General features: G+C 35.9%; 1 protein-coding gene across 1 annotated transcript; it reads left to right on the forward strand.

Annotated features, from left to right (window-relative positions):
* The first annotated feature begins 4,901 nt into the window (after positions 1-4,901).
* Positions 4,902-7,640, forward strand: LOC140982562 (MA3 DOMAIN-CONTAINING TRANSLATION REGULATORY FACTOR 2). Its single transcript, XM_073449120.1, has 3 exons — positions 4,902-5,278; positions 5,345-5,439; positions 5,519-7,640. The coding sequence occupies exons 1-3, from the start codon at positions 5,029-5,031 to the stop codon at positions 7,346-7,348; spliced, it is 2,175 nt and encodes a 724-aa protein (XP_073305221.1). The 5' UTR covers positions 4,902-5,028; the 3' UTR covers positions 7,349-7,640.
* Positions 7,641-9,759: the final 2,119 nt, after the last annotated feature.

Consider the following 9,759-nt stretch of genomic DNA (forward strand, 5'->3'; position numbering starts at 1 on the left):
ATTTATGTTTATGTGATGCACGTTAAAATGTTTTTCGAGTTTCATGTTTCAGGCGATTATTCGATGCGGGATCGAGGAGAAGAGACCGGCGACGATTTTTGACAATTTTAAAAGATGGTATTTTATTTTAAGTTAGGATGGGAGCATTTTAAATAATTTATTGAGTTTCGCATTTTAAAGCCTAAATTATTTGTTTAATGATTTTATAATTTTGAAACTTTTAAAGTTAGCATTTGTGTATGTTATTTCAAATTTTAAGATGCTATTATTTTGTGAGGAGTTAGTGTTTTATTAACTTTTAATTAGGTGTCAATTTTCAATTAAGCAATATTTTAATCCCCTAATTCTACTAAACTCACACACACACACTTTTTCACACACTCCTAACGTAAAACACACAACACACACATACACTTGTTATTTTAAGATTTTTAAAAGAAAGAAAACCTAGGGTTCTCCTTCCCATGAGCAGCCGCTCACTCTTCTTTATATTTCCAGCCAATTTTCATGAGTTTGTTTCAAGAAAAATCGAGCCACGTTCATCCCGGATCAACCTCGCATCTTTTCCCGCGTCGGTATCGTCGTTTTTGTATTTTTAATTATCAAAAGGCACGTATATTCTTTCGTTTATGCATCGATCTTGTCATATTATGCGTTGTGTTGTTATTTATGCGTAAAAATACATGTATGATGTGTGGAAGTTTGAGCAATGATGTTTGGATCAAGTTTGAAAGGGTTTTTGAATCACAAATCACGTTTTTGCTGTCATTTTAAAAACTGAAATTTTTCGGTCGCGTTTCTGGAAAAACTTTCAACATATAAAACATAGTACTCTTTGATACCTTCGATTTGATATAAAATTTGTAATTTTAGGATGCAAAACGAGTGAGTTATGGTTGTTTTTGTGTGACTGCTCAAACCTGCGATCTTATGAAAATGATGTTCATCATGTTTTGGAGTTTTTGAGTTGCAGGCTTCGTTGGACACCGCCAGGCTTGTGCTACTGCATTTAGATACGTTACGGGATGGGTTTAGATGTTATTTGGTGGTTCGTTTGGGTCGGGATTGGCTTGGGATATAATAGAAGTCGTAGGAAGCGAAACGATGTCGGATTACGGGTTATTGTTGTATTGAAGTTGCTTGTCAATGCTTGGAGATGTTTGGGGTGTTTTTACGGGTTTGAATCAATGTAATAGCATCCTAGGATGAGTCTCGAGGTGTTGGTTCATGGTCCTTAGGCTTGGATTGAGAGAATGAATGAATAAGATAGCGAATTTTCGTGAATGTCCAAATCCAGAGGCTACCCGGACCCCGACAAGGAGTCTGTGCCCTTTTTCCTTCAAAAATACGAATTTCCAGAGCCTACCCGGACCCCTACACGGGGTCTGTGTACCTCTCTCTAAAAAAAAAATTAAAATTTTTTTTTTAAAATTTTTAAAAAATGAATATAAAGTATAGGAAGTGTTTTGTGGTTATGAATATAAAATATAGGATTTGTTTTGGGGTTCTATTTCATGGTTTAGTATGATGATTAAACGAGGTCAAGTCCCGAGTGATTTAGAATGTCATAAGCTATTTATTTACTTCGGTGGTGAGCACAAGTACCTACGTCTAAGCTATTAAAGATAAGTGTTTGAACTCACGTTAGTATGTTGCAGCAGCGGCCCCAAACGAGATCCAACTAATCCCTCAACGCCAAGTAAGTATGTTCGACGTGCAAAGAAAATATTTTCAAGTTTTTGAGGTATGCTAATTGTCTTGTGACCAAATTATGTTTAGGATTGGAAAGCGTTAAATTATAAACGGGGACCAATCCGCCCGTTAAATTATGAACGGGTTTAGATCGAGATTGGAAAGCGTTAAATTATGAACGTGGACCAATCAGCCCGTTAGATTATGAACGGGGATCTCATGTATGTGGCAGTGGATACGTCCCTGTCATCCCAGTACTGTGGTTAGTCTGATCAGGCGGTTATGTTATGGGTCATTTTCTTTGAAACATGCCTCTACGTAAAATGATGAAGTATGTATGTTCAAGTATGTTCAAGTATGCAAGCATGTTTAAGAAAAGTTTTTATGATTATGGCACGTCTATGTTATACTATTATGATCATGCTCAAGTACGTTTATGTTATCATGTTCAGATTTATGTTTCCAATATGCACGCTCTATTTTGAAGTTGCGTGTGGTTTTACTACGTATTACTCGTTACTTCCAGTTTATACGTGTTGAGTCTTTAGACTCACTAGACTTGAGCGATGCAGGTGAGGAGTATGTTGAGGAGGCTAGGGGTGGGGACAAAAGAGCTGGCTTGGACTGAGCAGAAGGCTAAACCCGAGGACCGCCATGTTTTGAAGTTTTAAGGATATTTGAAATGTTGAAAATACTTTGGTTTTTATGTTACGATTTTTGTGGTTCAAGCAAATACGTTTGGCAGACATTATGTTGAGACGTACAGTTTATTTTACCAAATTTTGGAAGTTCATTATTTAAGCAAGAAAATTTTAAATTCTTCCGCAAATTTTAAGTAGTAAAAAGTACGGTACGTTACATATAAGTGGTGGAAAAAGTTGGGAAAGTTTTGGTTAAGCTTCGGGTTGATTCGGGTTAAAATCGGGACCCCGGTCCAAGTTTTAAAACGAATCATTTAAATTTCGGAACATGTTCGAGTTTACGTCTAAGAAAAATTTTTAATAATGTTTTGGGATGATTTAAGGAGTTTAGTAAGCTTCGGGTCGAAATTTAGAGGTCCGAGGGCAAAATGGTCATTTTGGGTTTCCAGGGACAGAATGGTCATTTGTACTCGAGTCGAGATTTTTGTCCTGACAACGCTCTGAGCACACAAATTTATCATGTTTTTTTAATGTTTATGCATCATGATCATGATTTTTATGAAATTACGATATATACGTTGCATGCTTGATTTTTAGAAAAATTTACGCATGTGCATGATTTTTATAAGTGATGAAAATGATGATGTTTTGAAGGATGAGAATTAGTTGTGGCTATCGAAGTCTATGTAAATGCTTAAGACGTATATGTAAATGATGATGATGAGGCCTAGACATAGTGGATGAGTAATACTGTCACTGATGTCCGACAGTCGTCGGGTACCGCGGTTCTATGTATGATGGATCCATCGTAAATGATGAATGATATACGACAGTCACAACTAATGAACTGAATTCACCAAAAGGAATGATGTATAATGATGAATGATGATAATGATGAGCTGTTTTGACATGTAATGATTTCATATGGCACGTCTGCGTTTACGCTTTTTAAGTGCATGAAAAGTATGTCGATTACAGTATATTTTCACTGCTGTGTTCTATGTATATGTACTTGTTATTCTTGGTACAGGTGTGTTGAGTCTTTAGACTCACTAAGCGTGTGTGATGCATGTGAGCATGTTTTTGAGGGGACCGGAGGTGCAGAACTCTGAGTAGGCAGGTCTGGTGGGGCGACACGACCCGAGGACCACATGTTTCTGCACATTTATGATTTTATGAGTTTGAGAGGATTTGAGTATTTTTATATACGCTGATGTATTTCACTGATGGATGTTAGGATTTTACTTGTTTATGTTTCCGTTATATTTTTGTTGACAAATACCTATTCTTATTTTTAAATGGTATTTTTAGTAAGACTGAATGCATGTAAAATATTCAAACGCTTATTTTCAAGATGTGAGCTTTATAAAAAAAAAAATTCGCACTTTTGAAACAGTAGATGTTTCAGGCTAAGCCGAGAATTTGGGCTTATTAGAGCATGCGCTGGTTCGATCCTCCAGGGAAGGTTAACTAAATAGTTTCTTTACCAGGACTGGTTGTTATCCCAGCTTCCACTATCTTTCCTATCTATCCCATGCCTGAGTTCTAGGATGACCCGGGCACTTCCGGGAGTATTACATGGTACCTGCAATGAATATTGCAAGAAAAGAAAGAGTTTCAACGAGGATATGGAATGTCAGCGAAAACCCATTAACGGTTGAAGAAATCTTCGCATTCTCAATGCAGAAGATTGAGAACATGACCGTGGAAACTCTGAAAATTCAGGCAGATGTCTGTGAAGAAGATGCTTCATTTCATGTCTCGCCTGTTGATCCAAAAACCATTTCAGCGAGAGGTAAACTGTACAATTACCTATTGGCTTCGGCAATCCCAGTGGAGGAGTGGATGAAACAGAGAGACGTATACAGTTGAGATACACAGAAACTGTTGCTGCAGTGGTTCAACTCCGGGATCCATTAATGCTGTACGAGGCAGTAGTAGGCCTTATATGATAGCACTGATTCATGCAACATGTGTCTCGGAAAAGTTTTCCTACCGTCATAATGCGGATAAGAAGTTCAAATTGGCGAGCGTGCAGGTTGGAGGGCCGAAAGTGAGAAGTTCATGAAGCAAAAGCGTTTGGGATAATGATAAGATTGACGGCGTTGCAGTGGCTGGTGGCGTATGGGATAGGGAAGGCGGCGAAGAAGGGCAAACGCCTTGCTGCATCTAATGGAACGGATCTGTTGTCGATCATTTCAGCAATTGTGATATGTGGCTCAAATCCATAAGAAATCCTCGTGTCAAATTTGCCAAGAAATTTTAATCACGAAGCATTTTGCTGTTGAGTAAATACATGGCACTTGACGTTTTTGATTTTTTTAGGGTAAATATTTTAAAAAATATAAATTATTTGACTTGTAAATGTATTTTGAGGTGGTGGCATGCAGTTGTTGGTGTTAACCGTATTTCCCGGGCTTTGCCCATTTCAGAAGGAAGCAACCAATCCAAATTAAAGACCGACCCTTTACCTTCGGCGTCGCCGTTGATCCAGCAATCCAAACGAACCTACTTAATTAAAAAAAAAAAAAACTCTCCAAATTAAAAACCTCTGCCAACTGCATTCCTAGCCTTCAGTTCCACCATCCAAGTTTGCTTCAGTGGATTTCTCTCTATACACGCACTTACATTACATCAATGGTAAATGATGAAAACGATCTTCTGAAGAATTGTGTTCCGATCTTTAGTCCGTAAAATGTTTCAGAAATCAACAATGAATTTCAAAGAAATGTCCAATGATCATATTAAAGATGTAAAGTCGCCAAGGTCTCAGAAAGAAATGCAAACTAGCGTGGATACACTATCAACCTCACCTAGAACTCCAAAAGGAATACATACTCCCTCCCCAGGGTCACCAAGATCTCTGAGGTCCCCTAGATCCCCTGGGAGTCTGCGCAAGAATTCAAGGCATTCCTTTTCTGGAAGAGATGGTCGGCCTAAAAAGGGTAAATCATTGATATGTGCGCTTAGATTCATGTAAAATCATATTTTTGTTTACAATGCTTGTGCAGGCGGATGCGGGGGAAAAGGAACTTGGGGAGGTCTGCTTGACACAGAGGATGGCCATGTAATCGACCCTCATGATCCAAATTACACAAGCCATGAGGTAATTGTTTCAAGTTTACTTGTTTCTTTAATATAATAATTATATTTCACATTTCTATCACCATAACTTATGATTTCAGGAAGAAGACAAATCGATCCCTAGAACAAATCCAAAGTTTGAGGAATTCAAAAAGAAGGCTACGGTTATAGTAGAGGAATATTTCGACAATGATGATGTTATCTCAACTGCCGATGAATTAAGAGAACTAGAAATGCCAAGCTACAATTATTATTTCGTCAAAAAGCTCATCTCCATGGCCATGGATCGCCATGACAAAGAAAAAGAAATGGCTTCCATTTTATTATCTAAGCTCTACGGTGATGTCGTTGATTCCCCACAACTTTACAAAGGTTTCCAAAAGCTCGTTGAATCAGCGGACGACTTCATAGTTGATATACCAGATACAGTCGATGTACTAGCTTTGTTCATTGCTCGTGCAATAGTGGATGACATACTCCCACCCTCGTTCTTGACAAAGATCGTGAATAATCTCAGTAAAGATTCTATAGGATTTGATGTGATCAAAAGGGCCGAAAAAGGGTATCTGTCGGCCCCTTTACATTCTGAAAGGATCGAACGCAGATGGGGTGGAAACAAGAACAAAACAGTCCAAGATTTGAAGATTAAAATTGATGACTTGTTGAAGGAATATGTTGCTAGCGGTGATATTAAAGAGGCTTTGAGATGTATAAAGGATTTGAACGTTCCACATTTCAACCATGAGGTAGTTAAAAGGGTGCTTATAATGGTTATGGAGAATAGACAAGCTGAGAGCTGTTTGCTTGAATTGCTCAGAAGGGCTGCTGAAGAAGGGCTGATCAATTCAAGCCAGATATCGAAGGGCTTTGGTCGTACGATTGACTTAGTCGACGATTTGACGTTAGATATACCGAATGCAAAATTGTTGCTGCAGTCTTTGATCTCAAAAGCAGCGTCAGAGGGTTGGTTATGTGCCTCGTCTTTGAAATCCCTGTCATCTAATACGGGTAGACAGTCAGTTGAAGATGATAAAGTTGAGGCATTCAAGAAGAAGGCAGGCTCGATTATCCATGAGTATTTTCTGTCTGGTGATGTTTCTGAGGTTATTCGCTGTTTGGAGTCCGAAAACAGGTCATTCTTGAGTGCACTAAATGCTATTTTCGTGAAGAAACTAATCACATTAGCTATGGATAGGAAGAATAGAGAGAAAGAAATGGCTTCTGTTCTGTTAACTTCATTATGTTTTCCATCTGATGAAGTTGTGACCGGCTTCACCATGCTGATAGAATCGGCTGAAGATACTTCCTTAGACATCCCTGTCGTAGTTGAAGATCTAGCTATGTTTCTGGCAAGGGCAGAGGTGGATGAAGTCTTGACCCCAAAGCACTTGGAAGAGATTGGAAACCAGTTCTTTGAACCAAATTCAGTGGGAAATAAGGTTATTTCAATGGCATTGTCCATGTTAAAGGTTCGGCTTTCGGGGGAACGTATTCTAAGGTGCTGGGGTGGTGGAGGGAGCTATAAGAATGGATGGACTATCGAAGACGTAAAGGACAAAATCGAAAGATTACTAGAAGAGTTTGAGTGTGGAGGTGATATGAGAGAGGCATGTCGATGCGTAAAGGAACTAGGAATGCCATTCTTTCATCATGAGGTCGTGAAGAAATGTTTGGTGACCCTTATGGAGAACAAGAATGAGAGGGTGTGGAGTTTACTGCGTGAGTGTTACAGTATCGGGCTTATAACGACGCATCAAATGACAAATGGGTTCGGGAGAATGGCGGAATCTTTGGATGATTTGGCTTTGGATGTGCCAGATGCGAAGAAACAGTTCAAGAATTTAGTGAAGCGAGCCGAGAATGAGGGATGGCTGGACCCCTCATTTTGTAACAACCGGTCGAAAGTTGTTTTGGACAACGGGTTTTGCTAATTGTGACCAATAATCCTCCACGATCTATCTTTCTATCAATTCTCAAACCAATTTTTATTTGATATATTTCTCTGATGGTTTTAATGAATGGAACCACCTAAATTGTTGGGCACTAGGCCAAATACCTTTACATTACAATTTATGTGTCAAAATTTATAAGTGAAAAAATTGTATAAATTGTACGCAATAACTTATCGTGTAGCTAGCTAAACTTCGTCTGCAATGTTTCAGTGATAGTTCCTGATTTAGCTAGCCTTTGGAAGTTGTGACTTCTTTTATACATTTTTGGTGTTTGACGTGCAAGATACAATATCTATAAAATCGAATAATCTTAAAGAAAAATCGAATCACATTGGTAAAGGTACATGACCAGGATATTTCTACCAAGTTTTTGTGAGATGGTTTTTTTAGGAATTCTTGTTAAATGATAAACATAAATTTGATTTACTTTTCAAATCAGCTATGGATTCCACATCTATAAGGAATCTATTGAATCATGGTTACTTATATTTTCTCCGATCCGTTCCAATAGGATTTGGTGGTGATTTTTTCTTGGTGTACATCATTAAAGACAATATATTGCATTCTACTTCATTTTTTATTTTAAAAACATTTTATATAAAGTTGAATTGTATTTATTCTACATCATTCTGTTTTTTAAAAATATTTTATATTTATATTTACATGAGAAAAAATAAGATTGAATTATATTTATATTTTTATTTGTATGTAGCAAAGTAAGTCACATATGTTCATCTCCTCAAATGTTTAAGATAATTAAAAAAATCACTATTAAAATTACTTCATATTAGCATTAGTTATTTTTCCTTTTTTTTAAAAAAAAATAAGTCACGTTCATGTCTTTAAATGTTAGAGCTAATTTTAAAAAAAAAAATCAGTATTAAATTTACTTAATATCAGCATTAGTTATTTTTCTCTTTTTAACAATTTTCTTGTACTTTCATTTAAATTCTAGACTAAATTAATTATGTTATTTATTGGTCTATTTAATTATCTTTTGAATAAACTCAATGAATTAATAAAATATTTATATATATATATATATCAGTTTTGATATCCTGCACACCTACCGTGCACACCTATGTGAGCACCGATGAGGTGTCACTCACCTAATTGATGCGCAATTTTTCTATATTTCATCACATCCAATAGGTGAGTGACACCTCAACGGTGTTCACATAGGTGTGCACGGTAGGTGTGCAAGAATAGAGAATTATCTAAATAAATTCTAAATTAAATATATGGGCAAATGGAAAAAACAAAAAATGTAAAATCACCATTATTACTTTTAAATTAAATAAATGAATTGAACCAAAAGAAAATTTATATTTAATCAATTTTTTTAAAATTTCTTTTGTCAATTCAGTTCAAATTTTCAATCCATATTGTTCTCTATGTGTTCTACTTATTATCATTTGTTAATAACACAAGTTTTGTAGATTGACTTTTAACTGTAGATGTATTTTTAAATTTATATTATATCTAATTGGTGTAAATGTGCATTGCATGTACTTTATGCTAATTATATCTATAAAAGTGTGGATAAATATCATTGTTTTCTAATTGTGCATTGACAAAATTAACCTTCTATACACACTTTTATGTGTATATCATGAAACATAATATATTTCGTTATCGTTCGTTTTTTGAAAATATTTTATTTTATTCTATATACCTATAAAATTGTAGATGATGGAAAAATTTTCCAATTGTAAACAGAAATGAGAAAATTAAGGTTGAGTTATTTTTATATTTTAGTTTCTATATAATAAAGTAAGTCATGTTCATTTATTGGAATTATAATTTCGGAGTTTGAAAAATTGAGCGTGAAAAGATTGAAGAACTGATCAAGACAACTGAAGATAACTGAACTGAAGGTATGTAACTGATAGTTGCCCGATCTAAAGATTAATGCGAAAATTATTAAAGGCAACTAAAATATTTAAAGCTAACTGAAGCTGTGTAGTCGACTGATAAGTTACACAGTAATCAATTAATCCTATCGGTTATAAAGAGTCAACTGATAAATAAGCTTGACACGTCATCAGTTAAGGAACGTAGCTATCAAGCTACAATTTGTACAAGAGCATACCGCAACTTATAGTGGGAACGCCGCATATTAGAAAAGCTACAGTGTACGATTGTCATAAGAATGTTGACGTGTCTAACGGATATAAAGATTCAAACACATTCAATGTTACCTTTGGAAGCAAAGCCTATAAATAGCCGAGAAGATCAGTTGAGAAAGCACCTAACCTTCACAATCTAACCTTTTGCGTATTCTTTAGTTAAAAGCTTTCAAAAATCAGTTACAAGAAGCTCTTTCTTATTAGATTTATCCATAGCTTTCATGTTATACTTAAAGCTTAAGCACAAACATTCAGTGTTGT

The sequence above is a fragment of the Primulina huaijiensis genome, chromosome 8 (assembly GCF_012295235.1).
Source record: "Primulina huaijiensis isolate GDHJ02 chromosome 8, ASM1229523v2, whole genome shotgun sequence".
Taxonomy (NCBI): domain Eukaryota; kingdom Viridiplantae; phylum Streptophyta; class Magnoliopsida; order Lamiales; family Gesneriaceae; genus Primulina; species Primulina huaijiensis.

Excerpts from the sequence above, each read along its gene's own strand:
- LOC140982562 (XM_073449120.1), top strand. The coding sequence starts at position 5,029 with ATGTTTCAGAAATCAACAATGAATTTCAAAGAAATGTCCAATGATCAT. Across the intron at positions 5,279-5,344 it reads AGATGGTCGGCCTAAAAAGG|GCGGATGCGGGGGAAAAGGA; the intron begins GTAAATCATTGA and ends ATGCTTGTGCAG. Across the intron at positions 5,440-5,518 it reads CAAATTACACAAGCCATGAG|GAAGAAGACAAATCGATCCC; the intron begins GTAATTGTTTCA and ends TTATGATTTCAG.